The sequence below is a fragment of the Paroedura picta genome, chromosome 5 (assembly GCF_049243985.1).
Source record: "Paroedura picta isolate Pp20150507F chromosome 5, Ppicta_v3.0, whole genome shotgun sequence".
NCBI classification, from domain to species: domain Eukaryota; kingdom Metazoa; phylum Chordata; class Lepidosauria; order Squamata; family Gekkonidae; genus Paroedura; species Paroedura picta.
Genome location: NC_135373.1, coordinates 125,714,419 through 125,740,490, shown reverse-complemented (window position 1 = coordinate 125,740,490; position 26,072 = coordinate 125,714,419). Strand labels below are relative to the sequence as shown.

Genomic DNA, 26,072 nt, shown 5'->3' with positions numbered 1-26,072 from the left:
TTCTTCCATCTGGGAGGAAGGGTGGAGGGCCAGGGACTGCAGGGCCTGGTGGGGATGGGGGAAGGAGGGCCTGCCAGGGACAGGAAGGGGGAGGAACTGAGTCCCTGCCAGCACTTCCCTCCCAGCCCCCAGACCTTGGGTGGCCTGCCCAGGTGGGGAGGAACCCTAGCACCCATTGTATTTTTAGGTACAATAGGGGGTTTTGCTAATGATAATAACAACCTCCAAATGGAGCAGGAAGATTTTCTGGAATTCCACCTGTCATCTCCAGATGACAGAGATCAACTTCCCTTGAGAAAATGGCTGTTTTGGAGGGGCAGAATCTATGGCAATATACTCCACTGGGGTCCCAGTTTGGGGAGGGGCAAAGTAGAGGACCTTCTCCATTCTGTATGCCCCCCCTTTGAAGCTTCATTCTCCCCAGTTCTGTTGCTTCCCTCCCATGCACAGTTTTCTCACTCCCCATCCCACAAACTCCCACGAGCCCCTACAACACTCACCCTGCTGCCTTTCTTCCCCGTGGGTCCTACAACCTGGGGATTAAGAGACCAGAAATCTACTTAGTTCCTGCATCTATATCTCGCCTTTCTTCCTAAGACTCAAAGTGGATTGCGCGGTGTAAGTCGACAACAGTGAACCAGACCATGAGTTCATCGACACACAACAAGCATGTACTGGGAGAAAGATTGCCAGGATCCGAAAGAGAGCACAAAGAGGCTTGTGCTCTCATCCTAGGTTTACCACGGCCCCACTGGTGGTGGGGTGCACAGACAAGAAATGCTGAAATTGTGGCGGGCACTTCTAGGAATGGCTAGAAACTCTATGAGTTTATCACAGAGTTCCCAACAATTCCTAGAGCTACTCAGCACATCAGTGCATCGCTGGCCACATCAGTGGCCATGTCAGTAGCATTGCGCGGGAGGGCCCCCACCCCCTCCCCAGCATGGTCTATCTGCCAGTGGTTGCTCGGGGAAACCTGGCAGTCCTGTCCGATCCTGACCATATCTACTTGGAAGCACGGCTTTCTCTTCCCCACTATTCTGCCCATGGACCGGAAGGCCACATCTTGTTTTCAGAATGACAGAATAGCAATTGACTGTTCCCCCTCCCCACATTGGAAAAATCTCACAGCTTGTGTCTGTCCAACCAGAAGATATGGGGGGGGGGGGGTTGTTGTTGTCCGATCTCACATTTTTCTTTTGTGAAAAGCATACAGAGGAGCCCTTGATGCCTATCAGAACCAGGTTTTCCTGCAGCAGTTCTCCACCTCCAACCCCTGAGCCCCACCATCACATGGTAGGCCAGCAGGAAAAAATAACCCAAAACTTGCAATTGGTGCAATGGTGTGATGTCATTTTCGGGCCAAATTGGGGTGGGGTGAGGACGGTGTCCTGGGAGAAAAGGTTAAAAAAATAAGACCGTATCAATTTACAGGAAGTGTTCACCATAGAGTAACTGACAATTCCTAGAGCTACCCGGAAGTGCTGGAGGGTAGCTCTAGGAATCACCAGAATCACTAAGGTACCAGTGGCAGCAGTCCACAGCATCTGGGAGAGAGAGAATCCTTTGTGGGAAACAAACCTCAGCCTTTAAGAATTCATACCCTCCATGCTGATTAGATCTGGCGCTCCTACTGTCTGATAAGAGAACTGGCCCTTGGACTGAATGGGGGGCGGAGTGAGGGTTAGGGCACCTGTAAGATGGATTCGCCATCTGTCTAATTGTGATCATTTGTAATTGTTCTTATGGGATGTTTTATGGGTTTTATTGTATTTACAGATTTTAGAAACCATTGCGAAACCATTGGAGAGCGGCAGTATAGAAATCTAAAAATAAATAAATAAAATAAATAAAAATAAATAATGTGACTTGTGAAAAAAAAAAAAACCTTTCACAGGCACCATCTTTCCTTTGGTAATTTGGGCAAAACTTTATAGTCAAACCGTAGAGCTTTGCCCAGATCCTAGAGCAGGGGTAGTCAAACTGCGGCCCTCCAGATGTCCATGGACTACAATTCCCAGGAGCCCCTGCCAGCGAATGCTGGCAGGGGCTCCTGGGAATTATAGTCCATGGACATCTGGAGGGCCGCAGTTTGACTACCCCTGTCCTAGAGTGTCCTCAACAATGCATCAACTTCTCTATTTAAGATAAGAAATTAGAAATTTGCAATTACCCCCATTGCTGGAGCACCAGGGAAGCCTTGGATGCCCTGGGGAAAGACAAAGGAAGGACAGTTAGTAACACAACACTTGGCACCATTTACGCGTGGGCAAACCAGTGCAGGATTAGCTGGGTGAATTGGATTGTTGCAGGGCCAAGGAAATGCAATCTGGGATGAAGCTACTTGACATCTCAAGAGATTAAGTTCCAGCACACCCAATGTTTGAAACTGGAGAGGGGATGTAAATTTTGGAACAGAAATGCAATAGCAAGTAGAAAAAATTAGCTTGACATGAAGGAGAGTTGGGTTTTATAGCCCCGCTTTTCTCTACCCGAAGAAGTCTCAAAGTGGCTTACATTCCCCTTCCCTTCCTCTCCCTGCAACAGGCACCTTGTGAGTTAGGTGTGGTTGAGAGAGCTCTTAGAGAACTGTGACTGGCCCAGGGTCACTTAGCTGGCTTCACGTGGAGGAGGAGTGGGGAATCAAACCTGATTAGAGTCCACCAGTTTTCTACCTTAAGTAGTCTCAAACCAGCTGACAATCTCCTTCCCTTCCTCTCCCCACAACAGGCACCTTGAGGGGCAGATGGGGCTGAGAGAGCCCTGAGAGAACTGTGACTGGCCCAAGGTCATCCAGCTGGCTCCAGGTGGAGGAAGAGTGGGAGATCAAGCCCAGTCCTCAGGATTAGATTCCACCACTCTTAACCACTCCACCATGCTGAGGGTCGGCTGTGATTACATTTCATTTCATTAATAAAAAAAGTTAAGCACTCTTAACACCAATGCACAGCCAAGTGCATTAAATGAATATAATAAGTGTTCTTAAATGAACAGTGCAAACAAATAGAAGAAAACAATAGAATGGGGAGGACCAGAGATCTTTTCAAGAAAATTGGAGATATGAAGAGAACGTTTCATGCAAAGTTGGGTATGATAAGGGACCAAAATGGTAGGGACCTCACAGAAGCAGAAGAGATTAAACAAAGGTGGCAAAATTATACAGAACAACTATACAAGAGCGAGCTTAACATCCCTGATGACCACAGTGGGGTAGTTACTGACCTGGAGCCAGACATCCTGGAATGTGAAGTCAAATGGGCCTTAGGAAGTCTGAGCAACAATAAAGCTAGTGGTGGTGACAGCATTCCAGTTGAACTATTCAAAATCTTAAAGGACGATGCAGTAAAAGTGCTACACTCAATATGCCAGCAAATTTGGAAAACTCAACAATGGCCACAGGATTGGAAAAGGTCAGTTTACATTCCAATCCCAAAGAAGGGCAATGCCAAAGAATGTTCAAACTACCGCACCATTGCACTAATTTCTCATGCTAGCAAAGTTATGCTCAAAATCCTACAAGCTAGGCTCCAGCAATATGTGGACCGAGAACTTCCAGAAGTACAGGCAGGATTTCGAAGAGGCAGAGGAACTAGAGATCAAATTGCCAACATACGCTGGATCATAGAGAAAGCTAGGGAGTACCAGAAGAACGTCTACTTCTGCTTCATCGACTATGCTAAAGCCTTTGATTGTGTGGAGCACAACAAATTGTGGAAAGTTCTTAAAGAGATGGGAATACCAGAGCATCTTATTTGTCTCTTGAGAAATTTATATGCAGGTCAAGAAGCAACAGTGAGAACTGAACATGGAATCACTGACTGGTTCAAAATTGAGAAAGGAGTTCGGCAAGGCTGTATACTGTCGCCTTGCCTATTTAACTTGTATGCAGAGCACATCATGAGAAATGCGGGATTAGAGGAGTCACAAATTGGGATCAAGATTGCAGGAAGAAATATCAACAACCTCAGATATGCAGATGACACCACTCTAATGGCAGAAAGTGAAGAGGAACTAAAGAGCCTGTTGATGCGGGTGAAGGAGGAGAGTGCAAAAGTTGGCTTGAAACTCAACATCAAGAAAACAAAGATCATGGCATCCGGCCCTCTCAATTCCTGGCAAATAGATGGGGAAGAAATGGAGATAGTGACAGATTTTATTTTCCTGGGCTCCAAGATCACTGCAGATGGGGACTGCAGCAAAGAAATTAAAAGACGCTTGCTCCTGGGGAGGAAAGCTATGGCAAATCTAGACAGCATCCTAAAAAGCAGAGACATCACCCTGCCAACAAAAGTGCGTTTAGTCAAGGCTATGGTATTCCCAGTTGCAATGTATGGCTGCGAAAGTTGGACAATAAGGAAGGCCGAGCGTCAAAGAATTGAGGCTTTTGAACTCTGGTGCTGGAGAAGACTCTTGCGAGTCCCTTGGACTGCAAGGCGAACAAACCGGTCAGTCCTAGAGGAGATCAACCCTGACTGCTCTTTAGAAGGCCAGATCCTGAAGATGAAACTCAAATACTTTGGCCACCTCATGAGAAGGAAGGACTCCCTGGAGAAGAGCCTAATGCTGGGAGCGATCGAGGGCAAAAGAAGAAGGGGACGACAGAGAATGAGGTGGCTGGATGGAGTCACTGAAGCAGTAGGTGCAAACTTAAATGGACTCCGGGGAATGGTAGAGGACAGGAAGGCCTGGAGGATCATTGTCCATGGGGTCGCGATGGGTCGGACACGACTTCGCACATAACAACAACAACAGCCAAGTGATGGAGAGACAGCAGGAAGATGCCCTGTACCAACAAGCAGCTCTTCTTCTTCCAGCTTCTAACACCTATCAAAGCAACCAGACAGTAAAACTTTTGGGGGGAGGCGGAGGAGACGTCCCTATTATTCTGCTGGACCAACCATACCTCTGTTTTTACTTACTTGGTCTCCTTTTGGTCCAACGGGCCCCGGAAGCCCCTGAAAAGCACCCAAGAATCCCCACAGTTTATAATTAAAATACGGTTGCAATCCACTGGTTGATTTCTTGTGGGCCAGAAAATTTGTTTCCGGACATAAGTCACTACGACACGATAAAGAATGCATTTAACTTCCTAATGTCTGTTTACGAGACTTTCTTCCATCTCCTATAAGCAGACAATGACAGGGAACCAACAGAAGAGCCGTTTTTACACTTGAGGGAATGTAATTAGGCTGAGCTTCTTCAGCCCCAGCCTGGATAGCCCAGCCTAACCCCAGTTCAGATCTCAGAAGCTAAAGCAGGGTCAGCCCTGGATAATATTTGGACAGGAGACCTCCAAGGGGTGTGACACTGAGACAGGCAAAGGCAAACCACGTCTGTTAGTTGAGAAGAAGAAGAAGAAGAGTTGGTTCTTATATGCCGCTTTTCTCTACCCGAAGGAGGCTCAAAGCGGCTTACAGTCGCCTTCCCTTCCCTCTCCCCACAACAGACACCCTGTGGGGTGGGTGAGGCTGAGAGAGCCCTGAGATTCCTGCTCGGTCAGAACAGCTTTATCAGTGCCGTGGCGAGCCCAAGGTCACCCAGCTGGCTGCATGTGGGGGAGTGCAGAATCGAACCTGGCATGCCAGATTAAAAGTCCGCACTCCGAACCACGACACCAAGCTGGCTCTCAGTTTAGTTTAGTTTATTGTTTTTAGACCACCACTCCCACCATGAGCCATCTCGTGGTGGTTGACAAATTATTAATGCTATGGAATTGCTATACGTCTGCTGTGGTGTGACACTCCCGCATATCTGGGGGACCGCTTGGCTCCTTATGCTCCCCGCAGAACGCTTTGCTCTGAGGGTCTGAGCCTGTTTGTTGTTCCCAGCCCCCGGGAGGCTCACCTGGCTTTGACCAGGGCGAGGGCCTTTTTGTTCCTGGCCCCGAGGTGGTGGAATGAGCTCCCGGAAGAGCTGAGGGCCCTGACGGAACTATCACGGTTCCACAGGGCCTGCAAGACGGAGCTCTTCCGCCAAGTGTTTGATTGAGGCCAGGCCAGGAAGATCGGGTCCCTCCCTGTATAGGCCCCCTGTGCCGGACAACTGGGGAGGAGTTACCCCCGGGACGGTGGTAGGGGCTGGTTGCCGGGCATGGATAGGTGGGAGGGAGGATGTAAATGAGATTTTGCTGCCAGCATTCGTGTTGCATTTCTATTTGTATTTTTGTGGTGGTTAACAAAAGCTAAATTAAATAAAAATAAATTAAAATCCCACCACCTCTTCAGTAAGAAACCTTCCTTGCACTCCGAGAACAGGGCGGATTCCGCACACGTAGGATAATGCACTTTCAATGTGCTTCTGCAGCTGGATTTTCCTGTGCAGAACAGGAAAATCTACTTTTAAAGTGCACTGAAAGCGCATTAACTAACGTGTGCGGAATGGGCCCAGGATGGGCAGAGAGACCCAACCGACACGATGATCTTACCGCGATTCCTGAAAGACCTTTCGGCCCCGTCTCCCCACGCTCTCCCTGCGAATGAGAGAACATGGACACTCCAGTAAGAAGTATGAAGATGCCTAGAACATCTCATGGTTCGTGAGAGTGTCATTAATCTTAGCCTACCCATCACCAGCGCCAAGCAGTGGCATCATGCCATGGAGGAGAAACTGGCATTCTGGGCGATGGGGAAAGGCGGAACTGGAGTCACCATGACCTGGATAACCCAGACAAGCCCAATCCCTCTAGATCTCAGATGCTACGCAGGGCCAACCCTGGACAGGAAACCTCCAAGGATTGGGCCGTAGTTCCTCCAAGGAGGACTAGGGGTCATGGGGCAGAGGCAGGCCATGGCAAACCACCTCCCAACATCTCCCACCTGATTGCCAGACAATCCTCAGATTTCCTGACTAGACGACACACACACAAGCAAACACAAAAAAGGAGTACATGGTGAAAAATATAGAAGAAGAAAAAAAAAAGTAAGGTCAATGACCATCCTAAACTGTGTCTTCTTACTCTGTTGTAGTGTATTCCTTTTGATTTGGTTATATTCAATTATTTCCATTGCAATCATTACCAGAACCAAAATACCAGTATAAATATTGGTTTCATAAGCCTTGGCTTCTTCTACCCCCCCCTTTCTTCCCAATGGGGGAACAACCACCCTGTGAAGTAGGCAAGCTTGAGAGTGTGTGAGTGGCCCAAAGCCACTCAGCTGGCTTCCATGGCAGAGTATGGATTTGAACATGGGTCTTCCCATTTCTAGTCCAACACTGTTACACCACGCTGGTTCTACTGCTGGTTCAGACCGCCAAGATTTCGTGTGAACTGGGCCTCTCTTTCCTGTCCCTTCCTGCAGCACAATGTCAGCTATTCCTCTCCATTTCAGGAAACCTCACCTTTTCTCCTTTGGCACCATCTTGGCCTTTTTTACCCTGGATTTAAACAAACAAAAATATCGACCTGTTATTCAAAGCAAGCAATTGCATTCGTCCAACAGGATTAATGTCACAAAACTTTGCAGGAGAGCTGACACACAAACACATACCCATTATAGAGGACTACTGAGAATGTTCTAGCAATGAGCTCTTCACACCATAGGGCCCCTGGCCTGATCCAACATGACTTCTCTTGTGTTCTAAATCCAGGGGTAGTCAACCTGTGGTCCTCCAGATGTTCATGGGCTACAATTCCCATGAGCCCCTGCCAGCAACGCGTTGCTGCTGGCAGGGGCTCATGGGAATTGTAGCCCATGAACATCTGGAGGACCACAGGTTGACTACCCTTGCAGGCCTTCCAACCGACCCCACCCCCAAGGTCCTGCTGCCACATTTCCCTGCAGGTGTGAACTGGGCTCCAGGTACCGTTTCGCCTCCATCCCTACCCTCAAGCCAGCCGGTCCTTCTGCACCTGTAGCTCCTTGTTCGCCCTAAAAGGAGAAATATAGAGCTGTTAGTACTTCAGGTCTTCCAAGTCCTCTCAGGAATGGCCAATGACTAATCTGGAGATAACCACCATAGGAGGGAAACATTTCAAATGAATAATAATAATAATTATTATTATTATTATTATTATTAATTAGATTTGTATATCACCTTCCTACATGGCAAAATAACATATTCCCAGACCTCCTCTTTTTACCACTGAGAAAACCCTGGAAGGGTTTCTCGAATGGGTGGGAGTTAATTAATTTTTAATATATGTTTTAAATGTGTTAAATGTTTATCAGGGGATACGACCAGGTGTAGTCGTGCTGACCTGCCTCCCCTTCCCAAAATGGCCAATGAGGGGCCTGGAGGGGGTGGGAAGGGGAGGGGCCCTGGGTGGGCGTGTCCACAACTCTGCTTCCCACTTCTGGGGTTTTTTGAAGCCTGAAGAATTTTCAAGGATTTCTCAACAGAAAAAAAAGCAGAGAGGGGCTGCCCTAGCCAAACACAGCAAAGTCTAGCACAGGGGTAGTCAAACTGCGGCCCTCCAGATGTCCATGGACTACAATTCCCAGAAGCCCCTGCCAGCATTTGCTGGCAGGGGCTCCTGGGAATTGTAGTCCATGGACATCTGGAGGGCCGCAGTTTGACTACCCCTGCATATTCTCCCCGGCCTCACAATCCTTTTCCTTGTTGGGTCCAGATGTACCAATGCGAAGGGATACACCGATGGAAACTCCAGGCCTCACTCTGGCCTCAACCAGACGGCTGGCGGAAGAGCTCCGTCTTACAGGCCCTGCGGAAAGCTGACATTTCCGGCAGGGCTCGTAGCTCCTCTGGCAAACCCAGAGGGGAAATGCATGTTTGTCAACTCCCACCCCGTAGGCTGAATACATAATCAGAGCTACATAAGTTGGCCCCAGAAAGATGCTCTTCAGACAAACATCCAGTCAGGACTGTGGGTAGGTACTTTTATAAAGTTTGACCGAGAATCTCTGGAAACTCACCTTCTGTCCTTGGGGTCCAGGAAGGCCCAACGCCCCCTGTAAAGCAGACAAAAGGGAGCTGAAGTCCGGTTGGCACACAACAAAAACCTTGGCTAGCCCATCGCCCCAGACCAGCTGTGCAAGAGGGCACATGCAGATGTTGAACGGCATTTGGGAGAGATTTTTGCCTTTGCTCCGCCTCCTGCAGCAGCCCAGCTGCCCTGTACATTTCATGAACTTTGTCGTTTCCGTCAACCTCGTGGCCAAGGCGAAACTCACCTTTTCTCCTTCCTCTCCCTTGAGACCGAGGGGCCCCGGCACACCAACCCCAACCTCACCCTGAAAAGCAAGCAGATGATGTGATTCAAAGTCCTGCCGATATTAGAAGCTGAGAAGAGCCCTGCGGGATCGGACCACTGGTCTACCTGGCCCCAAAACTGGGCTTCCTTCTCTCAAGCGATAAAGAGAACAAATTTTAAGAAGTGGTTCTAAGAGGACCTTGAAGATCCAATTATTTATCTCTGTGTCTTTCTGAACTATGGATTAAAGAATATTTCAGAGCCAGTACCTTTTCGCCCTTGGGCCCAGCCATCCCAGGAGTGCCATCCAGTCCAATTGGCCCAGGAAGACCCGCCTTTCCCTGTAAAAGGAGAGAGTCTGCTTTTCTATGCCCCACGGATCTGTGAGCCATTTAAAACCCTGGAGAGTAATGTCACCAGCCACAAGCCTTCCGTTCAGGGATTCTCAGCTAGGGGTCCGTGGACCCGGGGGTCTGCAGGAGCTCAGAGGGGGTCCGTGGCCTTTCTCATCACAAGCTAGGGAACTGACCCCTTTTATTGTTCAAAGGGGAGAGGAAGGGAAGGTGGGGAGAGGAAGGGAAGGTGGGGAGAGGAAGGGAAGGTGACTCTCAGCCACTTGGAGACTCCTTCGGGAAGTGGACATAAAAAACAATTCTTATTCTTCTTTTTCCCTCCCCTCAGTCCTTCTGGAGCCTGCCTGTTAACATGGGTGGTGGTGTCACTTCCAGGGGGCATGTGGCTTCCAGATGTGGCCAGCTGACATCACTTCTGGGGCTCCTCAAAGTCTGAAAAATTATTTCAGGGGCCACTCCAAGGTCAAAAGGCTGAAAAAGGCTGATTCAGTTGCTTCTTTTTTAGTTGGGCAAGAGAACCAAAATTCTATGCTCCTGATCTCACAGAATCGGTGGATTTAGGAAGTGAATATAAAAGGACAGGGAGAGGCTTCTTCAAATATTTCCGACCTCTGAGAACCGTATCACCAGGGTCTGAGAAACCTGGCTGAAGTGGGTCACGTATCCTTGAAAGCCTCACAGATGCAGCTTGCCAACTCCAGACTGGAGATTCCTGGAGATCTGGAGTTGCAGACTCAGCAGGGTGGGGTTTGGGGAGGCATGACCTCAGTGGGCCCTAAAGGCCACTCTTCAAGGCATCCCTTTTCTCTGGAGAAACTAATATATTTTTAATCAGGCCAGGAGCTTAGTTGTAATTCCAGGAGACCCCCCCAGAACTGGTTGGCAACAGTGGCTTTGCCAGACCAAGAAGATACTCACGGTCTCTCCCATTTCGCCTTTGTCCCCCTTGACGCCACTTTTTCCCCGAGGCCCCTGAGAAATACAAGAACCATTTTACTGTCTCGTCATGTATTTTGAACTGTGCTCCAAAGTGGGCATTGTTTCTAAGAAATGAGATTTTTAAACCAGAAAACGCAGCAACAGTTTACATGGAAGGGTCTCAATAGTCCCTCCCTCGGATGCGGACTAAACCGAACCTGGTTTAGAGAGGAGACAGCAATGTAGAAACAATCTAATATAGTCATACCCCCAACCTTTTTCCAAAGAACTCTCCCTTGCCTGTTATATCTTCACAACAACAACTATCCTTTTAGGTAGTTGAAACTGAGAGTGACGGATCCAAGGTTGGATTGATCCAAGATCAATCAGCGACAGCAATATCAAGCCCCCATTGGAAACAGAGATTTCCCCCCTCCAAGCTTTTGTGACCCACCACTGCTCCAATTGGGGGGTGAGGGGAGAGATGACTTTAAAAGGTCACGTGACAACATCACTTCTGGGCAGGTAGCTCTAGGAATTAATGGGCACTCTTTAGTTTTATGAGAGTTTCTGCCAGTTCAAACAGCGCACCCCCCCTTCTGGGTTTTCCCTGGAAGTGATGTCCTCGAGCCAACACCAGCCTCTCCCCCCCCATCATATCCCTGCCCCCCAACCCTCCCACCAGCCAGGCCTAGCAGACAACATAACAAAGCGGGAATTTGAACCTGGGGCTCTCAGGCTGTAACCACTGCACTGCTAAGCCTCTTCCGGTGAGACTGTGGGTGTTCAACCTCCTTTTGAAAAGATTCACACTGCTCTTTCTAGCTAGTGACATACACTGGCCTCTCTCTTTATCAATGTGCACCCTGGGCCATCATGAGATTAGGACCGCTCAGCCGAAATGAAAACTGATTTGCAGAGATGGTAGAGGTTTACCCGAGCTCCCTCCAGGCAGAGCTCACAGGACTTAGACCCGGCCTAGTAGAGATACCCACTGGGTGCTAAACAGGGTCGCCCGGTCCTTTGATGCTGTTGTTGGGGAATAAGGGGGGATGTTCCAAGAACTGGGAGGAATGCTGCAACCTGCTGAGGTCACCCGGAAGTGATGTTCGCACATCAGAGTCATCGGGGGTAAATGCTCTGCCTTTTGGGCAGAACTCTATGGTAGAATTGGCTTCAAACCACTCCCTAGAGGGCCAACATTGCTTCTGACATCAGCATATCCCAATATTTTTTTGGATTTGGGGGAGTTTGAGGAGGTGAGGTGTATTCAGACAGCGGGGCCCCTCCCCACCTGGCAACCCTTATGCCAAAATGCTTCAAGGATAAAACTGGGAAGGAAACAACCAACCACTTACTCTAATACCCGTGTCTCCTGGCTCGCCCTGCAAGAAAGAGAAGGGAAAACATTTTCACATGCTGAGAACAGCTGAAGTGACACCAGTTCCTTGTTTTTTCTCTTCCCACAGACCTGGAACCGTCACTCCAGATTCTGCCTGTGTATGTAAAACCTCTCATCTGGGGGCACCCAGAGCTTCAAGCCCATTCAAAGAAAGCTCTGCTCTTTTATTTTCAGCAGATGCATCCTGCAACTCTCTGTGAAATTAATTCTCAAAGCAGCTTCCGATGAAAGGTGTTACAGAATTCTTTGATTAGTAAAGTTCCCATTTCTGACATGGGTTTCTTCATGATGGAATTGCAGCCACCCTTTTCCCTGATCATACTAATAAAATCCCCTGGAAATATTACCATTACAGTTTTAACATTCATTTTTACATCAATTACGAAGAACGGTGTAAAACACTGCATATATATTGATTATTTGTTGTTGTTATGTGCGAAGTCGTGTCCGACCCATCGCGACCCCATGGACAATGATCCTCCAGGCCTTCCTGTCCTCTACCATTCCCCGGAGTCCATTTAAGTTTGCACCGACTGCTTCAGTGACTCCATCCAGCCACCTCATTCTCTGTCGTTCCCTTCTTCTTTTGCCCTCGATCGCTCCCAGCATTAGGCTCTTCTCCAGGGAGTCCTTCCTTCTCATGAGGTGGCCAAAGTATTGGAGTTTCAAAGTATTGATTATATACCACCCTGAAACTCAATAGAGGGTGGTATATAAACAAACAAACAAATAAAATGTATTTAATTGCTTTTAGTTTGCTGTTCTCCCCCAGAGAACCGAAAGTGGGGCACAATGGTAATTAAAATGAAAACAAATTTACAAAATAAAATCGCAATAAGACTAGATAACAAATAAACTTCACACAATTTCTGGATTTTATGAAGTGATTCTCCTTTTAGACGCTGTCAAATTTCGTTTCTGTTACACTGTGGTTGGTTACTTGGTGTTATTATATTTTCTTTATGTAAAGGCTGCCTATAAGATGGCTGGACAATTTTTTTTTAAATCTATGTATTCACAAAAATGAGTCAGCCACTGCATTTGTTTTCCTGTGTGCCTCCCCCTCTTGTTTTTGTGCGTGAGCATTTACATCCAGGAAGAACTGTTTTTTATACCCCACTTCTTTACTAGCTGAAGGAGTCCCAAAGTAGCTTACAATCACCTTTCCCTTCCTCTCCCCACAACAGACACCCTGTGAGGTAGGTGAAGCTCAGAGAGCTCCAAGAGAACTGCTGGCTGCATGTGGAGGAGCGGGGAATCGATTCCGGCTCACCAGATTAGAACCCACCGCTCTTAATTTAACCCCTACACCACGCTGGAGCTCCTGAAGAAGAGCATGGTTTTATAATGGTCTCATCTGAGTGTGTGTTTTCAGTCGTGGCTTTGCTTGGACAGGGGAAGAAACCATGGGCTGATTTCACTACATCCGTTTCATGTGGATAATTTGTTGTTCAATTGCCTTTTCCTCTTATTAGATTTGGTGTCCGCACATAGAAATCCAGCATGTCAGAGAGAGGGTTTTAAGACCAGCCTCTACCCTGATTTCCTAGCTTTCTACGTGCAGGGCTAAAAAATTTTTTTTTAACATGGGGAAGCTTTAGAATATACAGTCCTTTGCCTGCATTTAGGCATCTAGAAAAATTATATGGTCTGCTATTCAGTGTTCTGTTTGCTTGGATTGAACCACTTCAGAACGCAGGTAAGGAACCGTAGATTTGTATTCCCCCTGGGATTCTGGAAATCTCTGGACAAAGAACTGGGTGAAAAGCGAGGCACACATCGCCATCCCTGACTTTATTTGGGCAGGGATTTTGTGGCGTACAAGAGACACAAGCCCTGATGGTGGTGGGCAGTGCAGTCAAATCGCAGCCCGCTTATGCCCACCCTGTAGGGCAGGGATGGCCATACTGTGGCTCTCCAGATGTGCCTGGACTACAATTCCCATGAGCCCCTGGAGCATACATACCTTGACTGACAGACCAGGGGGTCCTTGAGGGCCAGGTAATCCGGGTAGCCCTGGTGGGCCTGCCACGCCAGGGACACCTGGCTGTCCCTTCTGTCCCTGAAAGGGGTTAAAGCAAACATTTAGCCACAGAACCTGCTTAACTTCCTTAAACGGCGCTCAACGAAATACACTGAGGGAAAGGCAATCAAAAATCTTTGGGTTTTCCACATTGTTTATTCAGCAGATCATTTTTTTTTCTTCTTGACCGCATTAATCCAAGCATGTATAAAGGAATGGGTTACATGCTTGCTTCTTTTTCCCCTTGATGAAGGTCAAGTTTTCTAGCAATAAATGACATCATTGATGACAAAAAGGGTATTTCATCCGTTCGGTTGCCAGCCCCCCCCCCCACAAACCCTGTGGGCTCCCCTTCTCACGTGTTGCAGTCTGTGCCCCCCCTTCAAATGTGCCATCCCCTCCCCAAGGGCATCCTTGAGAATAAGACCATGAATTGTGAGCTCAGTATTAGGGATTGTAAAAAAAAACACACACTCTGAATTTCCTTGTACTTACAGGTGGTCCGGTTTGCCCAGGAATGATTTCCACACCACCCAAGACATATCCGGGTTCCCCCTGCAAAAGAGGACATGGGGGCTGGTTGGATCCGGTTGGCATTTCCAATCCCGGGAAAGGGAGGAGGCACTGCCAGGAATTATGGGATGCAGGTGGACAAAAGCCATGTGGGCTAGGCACTGGAGCAAGGAAGAGAATTCTGGGATGTTGAAGTGGCTGCATCCAACCTGGGTCAGGCCTGCATTGCTGGGCTGAAAGATCACCAGTGTACCACAGACATGACCGTTGAAGCCAGGTGGCAGAAAGAGATGACAGGAACTTACTCTATCGCCTTTCGGCCCTCCGGGACCTGGGTAGCCAGGTGGACCCTAAAATGCAAAGCAAAGAAGGGAAAATGAGTAGGTGGCTTTGAAATATTGATTAGTGAGAGTTGCTGCCATGCAACACAAAACCTAAGCATCTCAGTTTTGCCCTGATCTGAGCCATGCCTTTAAACCTGACAGGCAAGATTAATGTCCACTAACTCGTGTCAGATTGCAAACAGTGATTTCAGGTTTGAAAATGATGGGGGATCTTTATAGCAGACGATATGAAACCAATTCCAAGAACTAGACTCAAGTTTTTAACTGACAGAAGGAGGGAGAGGACGCGGGATTGGGAAAATGGTTTTTAAGGGGTTTGAATCTCACTGTTTCACTTCCGGTTACAAACTGCCCTGCAAACATTCGGAAAGGGGGTGGCCTAAAAATTGCAATATTGACAATGATGATCATAAAGGGGGCTTTTAAACTAACTTACAAGTTCACCTTGGATGCCGGGGAGACCCTGTCAATCAACACAGAGAGAAAATGAAATGAAACAGATCAATTTGTTTTCGATACGCACATTTTGTTTTTAAAGATTCTCCAATTCCACCTCCAGACACTTACCATTGACCCAGGAGAACCAGGGGGCCCAGTTCGGCCCGGCCGTCCAGGCAGTCCAGGAATCCCATCTTTCCCAGGAAGGCCCTGTAAAAAGTGGGTGGACAATCTGGTTGGATGGCCTGTTAAAGGAGGGGGCGACTGCAAAAAGTCCAGTACATCTACAAGTGGTCAGATGGAAAATAAGAAATCATATCAAACTAAGGCTGTCTCCTTGCCTAGAGATCTCCCAAAATTACAATGGAACATAAGTCTCCACAGGTCAGTTCCTTGGAGCTTCCAGCGTTCTGCAGGGCCTGCAAGACGGAGCTCTTCCGCCAGGTTTATGGCTGAGGCCAATGCGGCAAGAAAGATCTGGTACTAAGAGGGTAAGCGATCTAGCGTTTGTCATCTATGATCCCTCTTCCCAGTCCTCTGTGCAGATGTCTTTTTTTTGGGGGGGGGGGGTTAGGGGAGTTGCATACCGCTGTATGTTTAAGTACGGTGTTTTAATGGGGTTTTATAGGGTTTCATATGGACAAATTGTATGCCTCCACAAGCCGGTTCCGGGAGTGGTGGGTAATAAGTCTAATTAATATATAATAAATAATAAATAAAATAGAAAATGGCTGCTTTGGAAGAATGGCACAATCAGGGCCGCTTTATCCATGTAGGACATGTAGCATGTGCCATGGGCCCCGTGTGGTGCCTTCCACCCCCCCCCCCCCATGGATCAGGGCTGTAGCCTCCCTCCTCCCCCTTTCCCCTCTTCAAGGACACTCAGAGCAACACCCCTTTCCACTGGGTCTGGCTGGTCCTGCTGCTCTCCTAGGACCCCCCCAAATACTTAAACTGGTTCTGGGACTACGGGCCTCACTAATCCCTAAACCACTCCTGGGCATTATACCTTGTTGACGCCCCTCCCCTCCCCTGGCTCCCACCCCCCAAATCTCTATTAATTTCCCATCAAGGGTTGGGAAATAGCTAGAGAATTTGAGGGTGGAGCCAGGGATGTGGGGGGGGGACCTCAGGGAATTGTAACGCTATGGAGTCTACCCCCCCCCAAAGCAACCATTTTCTCCATGGGAAGTGATCTCTGTGGCCTGGAGATGAGCTGTAAAGCCGAGGGATCCCCAGGTCTCCCCCGGAGGCTGGCATCCCGACTCCCAATCCAGAGCTGCCTACCAAACACAGAATCACCAACTGTGCAAAAGCCAAACGGATGCCAGAGAATTAAAGCTTGGAACACGGAAGTCTAGATAGACTGAATCTCTTTGTATTGAATTCTAATTGCGTTTTTATCAGAAGCCAACTCTTGGCAGAAAAACAGGATTAAATGTGAAATAGATTGATGGAAACTGAAACATACGTTTCCATCGAGCAAACCTCAGATTTAGGCCAAAACTCAAGATTGGTTTTATCTCTTATTAATTTTGTTCTCTTTCCAATTCATTGTGTCCATTCAGCTTCGCAGGTGTCCTTTCCTCAAAGGTTTGTATGTGCCTTGAAGGTATCCTGCCCCTGTTTCTGATGGCAAAATTCATGTCTCCAAAGAGGAATGTTTTTGAGCATGTGCAAAGTGCATTTCCTTCACTATGGAAGATCTCCAACTTCCTTGCCCTTCAGATTAGTAGTTTACTAAGAGCCTTGAGCCCCAAGATACCTTGTATTAAATAGTAAACAAATGTCTTCTCATGAAAAAAATGAGAAGAGAATCCTTAAAAGGCTGCCATGTAGAGGATGGAGCAGAGTTGTTCTCTCTTGCTCCAGAAGGATGGACCAGATCCAATTGGATGAAATTAATTCCAAAGAAATTCCGTCTCAACATCCGGAAGAGGTTCCTGACAGTGAGAACGGTTCCTCAGTGGAACAGGCTTCCTCGGGAGGTGGTGGGTTCTCCATCTTCGGAGATTTTTAAGCAGAGGCTGGGTAGCCATCTGATGGAGAGGCTGATTCTGTGAAGGCTCAAGGGGGTGGCAGGTGACAGTGGAGGAGCGAGAAGGTTGTGAGTGTCCTGCACAGTGCAGGGGGTTGGACTAGATGACCCAGGAGGTCCCTTCCAACTCTATGATTCTAGGATTCTATACATCGATAAAGAAACCAGATGGACAGCCTATTTGCCTAACCGGCTTGGCTTATGTAAACAGCTTTCAAACTGGCTGGCAGGAAACTACAGGAAACTTTGCAACAAACTTCTTTGCAATATAAGTTTGTCAGCCTCTAGATGTAGCCTGCAGAATTCCCAACACCGCAGCTGATGTCTAGAGTTCAAATCTGCTGGTGAAAACCATTTCTTTGGAGGGCGCACTGAATCATTATAGCATGCTGAGATCTCTCCTCTCTCCAGACCCCATCTCCCAGGTCCCACCCCCAAAAATCTTCACGAATTTTGCATGTAGGACTGACAGGCCCTTTCTGGCAGCTGGGGTGGGGGTGAAGGGGACACAATACTCAGATTGTACACGATGCTCAGATAACTCAACCATCACAGCATGGCCCTCCAGACCAGGGGTAGTCAACCTGTGGTCCTCCAGATGTTCGTGGACTACAATTCCCATGAGCCCCTGCCAGCAAACGCTGGCAGGGGCTCATGGGAATTGTAGTCCATGAACATCTGGAGGACCACAGGTTGACTACCCCTGCTCCAGGCCACTACTCACCCGCTCTCCTTTCTCTCCCTTGGTGGCGAAGCGAAAGGGGTCGTACCGGCCTGCAGCGTGCAATCCAGAGAAGCCCTTGGGAGGAAAACCAAAAGGGTCCTTTCAGAGAAGGGCGCTTTTCCATCCCTCCCCCTCCAATTCACCCATTCCGTCATCCCAGCCTAGCCTTCCCATTTTTAGAAACAGATTGCAACCAGGTGAGGACCAGTAAGGGCTCAAGGACAGAGGGAGTCCCCTTCCTTCGGCCGACCCCTCTATTGTGTCTCTTGACCTTCCGAGGACCGAGCTCAAGATCCTTCCCTTGCCCGCTCTGTCTTTCCTCTCCATTCTCATCAGATCTCTTTTCCCTTCTGGGATTTCTAACCTCCAGATGGGACCAGGAGATCTCTGTCTGGAGAAAATGCATGATTTGGAGGGACGGTTTCCACGCTAGAAATATTGTTCAGATTTGCATTTTTAAAGGGTCGAATTTTCACACTAAAATATGCTTCTTCAAGCACAGTCCGGAATTGCCGTCTCACTAGCTCCACAGCAAAGAAATCCCCAGAAAACCGGATGTCCTCTTTTCAAGAGGGGTCTAACAGGGTCTAAATTGGGCCTCCCCACTGCGGATATGCATGCACTCCCAACATTTTGAGTAGTTTTGGGATGTGCCTTTCCTCATTGCTGCCCTCCCTCCCGAAAAATCTGCCTTTTTTTTAAAAAAAAGGGGGTGATAGCTTTACAACTCTGTTCCTAACCTGGCAACCCTATCATGACAGTTTCAGAAATAAGTTCATACATCACTCACCATATCCCCCGGTGGGCCTGGATCCCCCTGTGCAAAGGAAAAAGAGGGGAAAGAAACAGGAATAGGAGGAACAGCCTAAGTGTCACTCCAGCCTCTCAGGAAGAAGAATTGGATTTTATACCCCACTTTTCACTGTACAAATGAGTCTGAAAGAGACTTACAATCACCTTCCCTTCCTCCCCCCAGAACAGACACTCTGTGGTAGGTGAGACCGAGAGAGCACTGAGAGAGACTGCTCTGGGAAAACAGCTCTACCAGGACTGTGACTAGCCCAAGGTCACCCAGTTGGTTGCTTGTGGAGGAGCAGGGAACCAAACCCAGCTCTCCAAGTTAGAAGCCTCTTAACCACTACACCAAGCTGGCCGCTCTTAACCACTACACCCAGGAAGAGCTCACATCCTTGATATCTGATGAAGCATGCATGCACACAAAAGCTTATACCTTGACTAACAGTCTTAAAGCTGCCCCTGGGCTCAAATTTTGTTCTGTGCTTCAGGCCTTCACGGCTACCCACCCAAATCTATGCCTGACTAACGTGAGGGCCGGGGTTTTGGAGCCCTGGAGGATGGCCAAGAAGGCGCGGAGTGTCCTTAAATAGTTCAAACTGTGCCTGAGCAGGTTGTCAAAAGGCAGGAGGAGAAAAGTAAATGAATTTGTTTGTAGTTTCCAATGCGACATGAAGCACTGTGTAATAAACTAGTCTTTCTCCACTCCTTTTTTGTTCTGAACACTCTATTTGCAAAATAAAGCATAGATTCCCCCAGAGCAGGGGTAGTCAACCTGTGGTCCTCCAGATGTTCATGGACTACAATTCCCATGAGCCCCTGCCAGCATTCGCTGGCAGGGGCTCATGGGAATTGTAGTCCACGAACATCTGGAGGACCACAGGTTGACTACCCCTGCCCCAGAGGACATATGAGCCCGTGTGCCAATTTATATTTAGAGATGACTGACCACAAAAAGAAAAATTACGATTGATAGATAAGAAAAAGAGGGAATAGCCACAGGGCACAAAAATAGCGTCCAATTTTACCTTTAAGACCGACAAAGATTTATTCGTGCACTCGAAAGCTCACACTTTGAATAAACCTTTGTTGGCCTTAAAGGTGCTATCGGACTCTATTTCTGTTGAAAATAAGTTTATTACATTATGCTTCATTTCACAATGTAGTTGGAAACTACAAGCAAATACGGTTACTTTTCACTTATCACTTTCTCTTCTATTTTTCTTGTTGGTTTCTATCAGCCTGAGCCACAGGGCTGGTCTCAACAGCTTTATAAGCTCAGGTAGGACCCAATTGCCCCCCTTGATGCTTGCTGAATTTTTGGAAGTGCAGTACCCTCTTTTGGCCACCCACAGGGGTGGCACTGCAGCTCAGCAAATGGTAGGCCCAGTGGCTTTTGCTCAGCAGTCAGCTGCAACAGGATTAAGACTTAATCCCTCCACCCCCTCATCAAGATATAGTGGGCTCCCCCATCATTCTTTACAATACCTGAAATTTCAAAATTTATGTACTTCTACACATAGCCTCTTGTGGCGCAGAGTGGTAAGGCAGCAGACATGCTATCTGAAGCTCTGCCCATGGGGCTGGGAGTTCAATCCCAGCAGCCGGCTCAAGGTTGACTCAGCCTTCCATCCTTCCGAGGTCGGTAAAATGAGTACCCAGCTTGCTGGGGGGTAAACGGTAATGACTGGGGAAGGCACTGGCAAACCACCCCGTATTGAGTCTGCCATGAAAACGCTGGAGGGCGTCACCCCAAGGGTCAGACATGACCTGGTGCTTGCACAGGGGATACCTTTACCTTTACACATAGCCTCAGAGCAGGTTGGAGGACTTCTTACCTTCTCTCCTTTCTGGGCCTATAGAAAAAGAAAGGGGTAATAAATATTGGCAACCTAACTTTGAGAGAAATAAGCACATTTTACCAAATAACTTGTCTAAACAAGCTGTTCCAGCAGCAACTATTACCCTGACGTTCCTCTTTTTGAGTGCTCACATTGTTTTTCTGTTCTGGAAGCTTTCCTTCCAGATTCTAGTTTTATTTCCCACATGTTCAGATCTCGTTGAACTCTATTGCTATCTTCCAGGGTGCTCTGTCCTCCTCCCAATGTGGTGTCATCTGCAGATTTAATGAGGAGTCCCACCACCCCGGCATCCAGATAAAAATGTTGAAAAGGACCGGACCCAGGCTCTGCTGGAAACATTGAGCCTAACCTCATTCCCTGACATCTATTTTGTGACTGTACCCACCACAATGTGTTTGAGCCCCCTGGCTCAGAAAAACTAGGACCCCCCTCCCCTCTTAGACATTCAGCTTCAGTAATGCTCACACTGAATTTCCATGGCACATGGATGTCCCTTCTGACATAGAATCATAGAGTTGGAAGGGACCTCCTGGGTCATCTAGTCCAACCCCCTGCACATGAGTGTTTCATGAGCAGCGGGCCTACATGGCATGATGGCACAGGCATGGCAGGAGAAGCCAAAGCACGGGAGAGGAGAGCCTTGGTTCCCTTCTTTCCCACAATGCACAGCCACCGTCTCTCCTGTGCAGGCTGCATGTAGCTGGGCCCAAGCAGGAGTCTCTCTGCAGGACTGGCAGTCCACCTGGCCAAAGCAGTTGGGCCCATCAGTGCCTACCTTACATCTGGGATCGCAGGGGCCTTGTGGGGTCTGGACGGGCAGAGGAGGAGCAGGAGAGGGAGCGAAGAAAGGCGAGCTCTCTGTTTCTTCAAACAGCGACCCTGGCTTGTCGGCTGCACTGAGGTCAAACTGCACAGCAAAGGTATCGGGTGAGGCTATTCCGGCCCAAGAGAGGCAAGGGATGGCTCCCCACCCACCCCCAGAAGAACCCCCTTCAGTTGGCCAGTGGGGAGGAACAGGCCCCGGAAATGATGCTGAAGGATGCTGGGAATTTGGTCAAAACTTTATGGCTAAACAACTTTCAGAGCATCGCCTGTGCCACTGGCGAAGCTCAGCTGTCACTTCCTGTGCATACATCAGTGTGTCACCAGTGATTCCAGCACAGTATTGGTGAGAGCCACCCCCCCCCCAGTAAGTCCCCAGTAAGGCTCAGCAACTAAACATGCCAGCCTCCAGGTGGGATGTGGGGATCCCCTGGATTTATAGCTCAACTCCAGACTGGAGAAAGTGGCTGCTTTGTAGGGTAGATTCCTGGATCAGCCCAATAGCTCATCTAGCCCAGCATTGTGGTTTGCACAATGGCCTGCCAGACACCCCTCGCCTACCAAGATATGGAAGACGAAACCTCCCCTTATCATGGCTCAGTCAGGGTATAGTGCCTCTGAACACAGAGGTTCTCTTTCACCACCCAAGCCATACACGGCTCTGTCCTCGGTGAATTTATCTCTTCCTCCCCTCCCTTGTGAAAGTTGGACCGTAAGGAAGGCCAAGCATCAAAGAATTGAGGCTTTTGAACTCTGGTGCTGGAGAAGACTCTTGGGAGTCCCTTGGACTGCAAGGTGAACAAACCGGCCAGTCCTAGAGGAGATCAGCCCTGCCTGCTCCTTAGAAGGCCAGATCCTGAAGATGAAACTCAAATACTTTGGCCACCTCATGACAAGGAAGGACTCCCTGGAGAAGAGCCTAATGCTGGGAGCAATCGAGGGCAAAAGAAGAAGGGGACGACAGAGAATGAAGCGGCTGGATGGAGTCACTGAAGCAGTCGGTGCAAACTTAAATGGACTCTGGGGAATGGTAGAGGACAGGAAGGCCTGGAGGATCATTGTCCATGGGGTCACGATGGGTCGGACACGACTTCGCACCTAACAACAACAACAACCCCGCCCACAAATGTCCTCCTTTGCATCTGGTCAACGTTCCACTTGAAGACAGCCCCCCCCCCATCAAGATTCTCACCCCTTCGTGTTCAGGCACGACGCCCAATTCCGTAGAGCCAAAACAAATTATTTCTATCAGTTCCCGTATGATCTGTGGCAGATCATCGAACGTGCTGACGTAGAAGAGATTGCGCAGGTTCTGGTACAGCAAGACGCTTTTGAGCTCCTCTGGATCGGCTCCCGCAATGCCCACAGCAATTGTACGGATTCCTGGAAGGGGGAACCGTAGGGCAGGGGTAGTCAACCTGCGGTCCTCCAGATGCCCACTGACTACAATTCCCATGAGCCCCTGCCAGCAAATGCTGGCAGGGGCTCATGGGAATTGTAGTCCACGGACATCTGGAGGACCATTGTCTCTTGTGTTCTGAATCCAGGAGTAGTCAACCTGTGGTCCTCCAGATGTTCACGGACTACAATTCCCATGAGCCCCTGCCAGCGTTTGCTGGCAGGGGCTCATGGGAATTGTAGTCCATGGACATCTGGAGGACCACAGGTTGACTACCCCTGCCGTAAGGCACTGAGCCAATGCTTTTGTTAATTCATTCATTCAGACGAAAGCATCGTAGCACCACAATGAAGTACGTGCTGGAAAGCTAGGCAGAACTGTCATTATTCCAAACCAGCCCAAGGCCCTGTGGGGCTTTCAATTTATTTGCTAATTAAATGGTTGAATTTATATTCGCAGATTATAAACTCTCGAGGCAGGGTTGGTGCTGTTTTTTTTTTGCAAGGAATTTGAATTGAAGTTTTGTGAGGAGAGCCCAAAATCATCATTTGGGGAGGGGGGAAGGAAAAATCACCCATAAAAGAGCTCTGAAGTGTAGAGTCCCGGGTTCGAGTCTCTTTTCAGCCACGAAGCTCACCAGGTGGCCTCAGGTTAATCCTTTTTTTTGTCAGAAACAAAATGGCTAATGCACAGGAAGCAGAATGTGCATGTACATGCAAGGGCAGCATTCCCCAATGTGGCACCCCCTCCACATTTGACCCTCACAACAGCCCTGTGAGGTAGACCCAGCTGAGACAGATCCGCTGCTTTTTAAAAACTTTGGACAAGGTTCCCCATCCCATGGATTTTCGAATGGTGGGTGTGACCCAGATGTGGAACAACTGCACTTGAATTGGTTGTTCTCATTTGCCCGCTTTTCCAGCATGGTCAGATCTTGTTCAACTCTGTCTTCTGGGGTGTTCGCTGCTCCTCCCAAACTGGTGACCTCTGCAGACTAAATGAGGAGTCCCTCCACCCCCTCATCCAAATCATGGATAAAAATCATAGAATCCTAGAATCCTAGAGCTGGAAGGGGCCATACAGGCCATCTAGTCCAACCCCCTGCTCAACGCAGGATCAGCCCTAAGCATCCTAAATCATCCTAAAGCAAAAAGTATGAGGCCCTACTGCCCACATTGGTAAACAATGAACATTTTTGCGCAGAACCCAGAGGCCTTGACTCCATGCACGTACCTATAATATGCGCTACTTGGGCGGGGGGCGCCACATTATCCTGCGACTGCCCATCTGTAAGCAGAACCAGGGTGCGCGGAACGGTTGGCCTCATGCCCTTGGAGGCCTGGAATACCTCCTTTAGCACATAGCTGATGCCACGACCTGGAGAAAAAGGGGGGAAGAAACACAACAGAAGGGTTTCAACAGGAATCATAGAATCAGAGAGTTGGAAGGGACCTCCAGGATCATGTAGCCCAATCCACTGCACAGTGCAGGGACTCACAACTACCTGCCCATACACAGTGACCCGAATTTCATGCACAATTTGGTGATCCTTTCACCAAAAATCTCCAGAATCCAGCCTGGCCTGGAGGAAATTCATCTGCCATCCCATAGTGGCCATCAGCAATTCCCTGGGTATGCAAGGAAGGGCCACGAAGGACAAACACGGGCACATCCAGGATTTAAAGGAACACTCGATTTAATTACTAAAACATGTGCATGCACGTTTATTTCTATTTCTCTGGCGCAAGATCCTGAAGTCATGATAGTTTCATCATTTAGCTTTGAGGAAAAGGGAGAGGCAAGCTGTAACCTCCGTGCTTGTTCTCCCCTGGGATTTTGGAAAGGCCAAACTCTTTAGTCTTTGGAAGCAATGTAAACAAAGCACAAACTAGATGATGTAGAAAACCATAAACAGTATGGTTCAGAGTGAAAAACTCCGAGGGGATGATCTGATGAACCTTTCCTTTCTGGCTTTGCCCACTCACGACCCCACTATTTTTCCAGAGATAAGAGAAAAGACATGAGGTTTCTGCATTCCTCCCCCCATCCCATCTTGGAGAAAAGTGGGGTGGCGAAAGATTAAACAGACCGTTTTTCTGCCCCCCTACTGAAATTTGCAGGCTGGTGCAGATCCTTGTTGAAAAGTCCAGGGATTGCAATTTCTATTATTATTATTATTATTATTATTATTATTATTATTATTATTATTATTATTATTATTATTATTATTATTATTATTATTATTATTTGCCCTATTTCATAAGGCTCAGGGCAGATTACAATAGGATGCAAACATATAAACCTGCATACAAAATAGAGATTTCCAATAAATACATTACATCATAAATATTAAAGCAAGAATGAAACTAATTGCCTGTCCTTCCACCATGAGAAAGGGAGGAGGACTGTAAAGTTGGCCATTTGAGTTGGTCATTGGATTCTGACAGGGAGGCTGGAGGATCATATTTTTTTAGGGCTCAACCTGGGGGAACGGCTCTGCCATACAAGCCCTGCAGAACTGTCCAAGGTCCTGCAGGGCTCTAATCTCAGTTGGCAGAATAGCTCCAAATTACAAGCCATGCAGAACTGTCATAGGTCCTGCAGGGCTCTTACCTCATGCTGGCTGCATGGGGAGGAGCTTCCCCTCTCAAATCCGACTCTCCAGATTCAAAGCCGCTGCTGTTAACCACTACACCAAGCTAGCTCTTTTTGAAAAATAGCAGTTCACAGGTTTGAACCTTCTGGACAGGATCGTAATTCCAACCCATGGAAGGACTAAACAGCGAAGTGACGCCCATAGTCAGTACTCACCAGTTCTGGTGTTCCCTCCCATGTAGCGCAGACTTTTGAGAGCTTTCAAAACACCGTTCCGGTCCCTGTACTGGTTCAACTGGAATTCTGTGCGGGGCTCATCACTGTACTGAACTACCGCAATCTAGAATGTGAAATAAGAAAAGCTTGGGGGAAATCTGAATTCAGAGTGATAGCAAGCAGAAAGAAACTCTTTCCCCTACTAACCATCCCCAGTTCTCCAGCGGATTTCTTTCCCAGAAGAAATGCTTATGATGTACATTCAGGTCACATAGCAAGGTGGCCTAGTGATTAAAAGCGTGACTATCTGGGAGACCTGGGTTCGAATCCTTACTCTGCCATGGAAGCTTGCTGGGTGTCCTTGGGCTGGTCACGTTTCTCAGCCTAATCTCCCTCACAGGGTTGTTGTGATAAAGCAGAGGAGAACCATTTTGGGTTCCCTCTGGAGAGAATGGTGGGGTAAAAATGAATAATCTAAC

At 48.2% G+C, this 26,072-nt stretch overlaps 1 protein-coding gene across 1 annotated transcript in view; it reads right to left on the bottom strand.

The window, feature by feature from the left end:
- The window catches only part of LOC143838901 (uncharacterized), a 146,048-nt gene that overhangs the window by 74,852 nt on the left and 45,124 nt on the right, over window positions 1-26,072 (bottom strand). The window contains exons 19-41 of the mRNA XM_077340803.1: window positions 25,594-25,717; window positions 24,016-24,159; window positions 22,576-22,766; window positions 21,337-21,468; window positions 20,538-20,555; window positions 18,695-18,721; window positions 17,905-17,979; window positions 15,272-15,352; window positions 15,141-15,167; window positions 14,666-14,710; window positions 14,343-14,402; window positions 13,791-13,886; window positions 11,781-11,807; window positions 10,423-10,476; window positions 9,421-9,492; window positions 9,132-9,191; window positions 8,874-8,909; window positions 7,824-7,868; window positions 7,339-7,374; window positions 6,425-6,469; window positions 4,920-4,955; window positions 2,174-2,209; window positions 501-533 (exon numbers count right to left, since the gene is read on the bottom strand). Of these exons, the coding sequence (XP_077196918.1) occupies window positions 501-533; window positions 2,174-2,209; window positions 4,920-4,955; window positions 6,425-6,469; window positions 7,339-7,374; window positions 7,824-7,868; window positions 8,874-8,909; window positions 9,132-9,191; window positions 9,421-9,492; window positions 10,423-10,476; window positions 11,781-11,807; window positions 13,791-13,886; window positions 14,343-14,402; window positions 14,666-14,710; window positions 15,141-15,167; window positions 15,272-15,352; window positions 17,905-17,979; window positions 18,695-18,721; window positions 20,538-20,555; window positions 21,337-21,468; window positions 22,576-22,766; window positions 24,016-24,159; window positions 25,594-25,717 (1,500 nt within the window). The remainder of the gene's footprint in view (window positions 1-500; window positions 534-2,173; window positions 2,210-4,919; window positions 4,956-6,424; window positions 6,470-7,338; window positions 7,375-7,823; window positions 7,869-8,873; window positions 8,910-9,131; window positions 9,192-9,420; window positions 9,493-10,422; window positions 10,477-11,780; window positions 11,808-13,790; window positions 13,887-14,342; window positions 14,403-14,665; window positions 14,711-15,140; window positions 15,168-15,271; window positions 15,353-17,904; window positions 17,980-18,694; window positions 18,722-20,537; window positions 20,556-21,336; window positions 21,469-22,575; window positions 22,767-24,015; window positions 24,160-25,593; window positions 25,718-26,072) is intronic.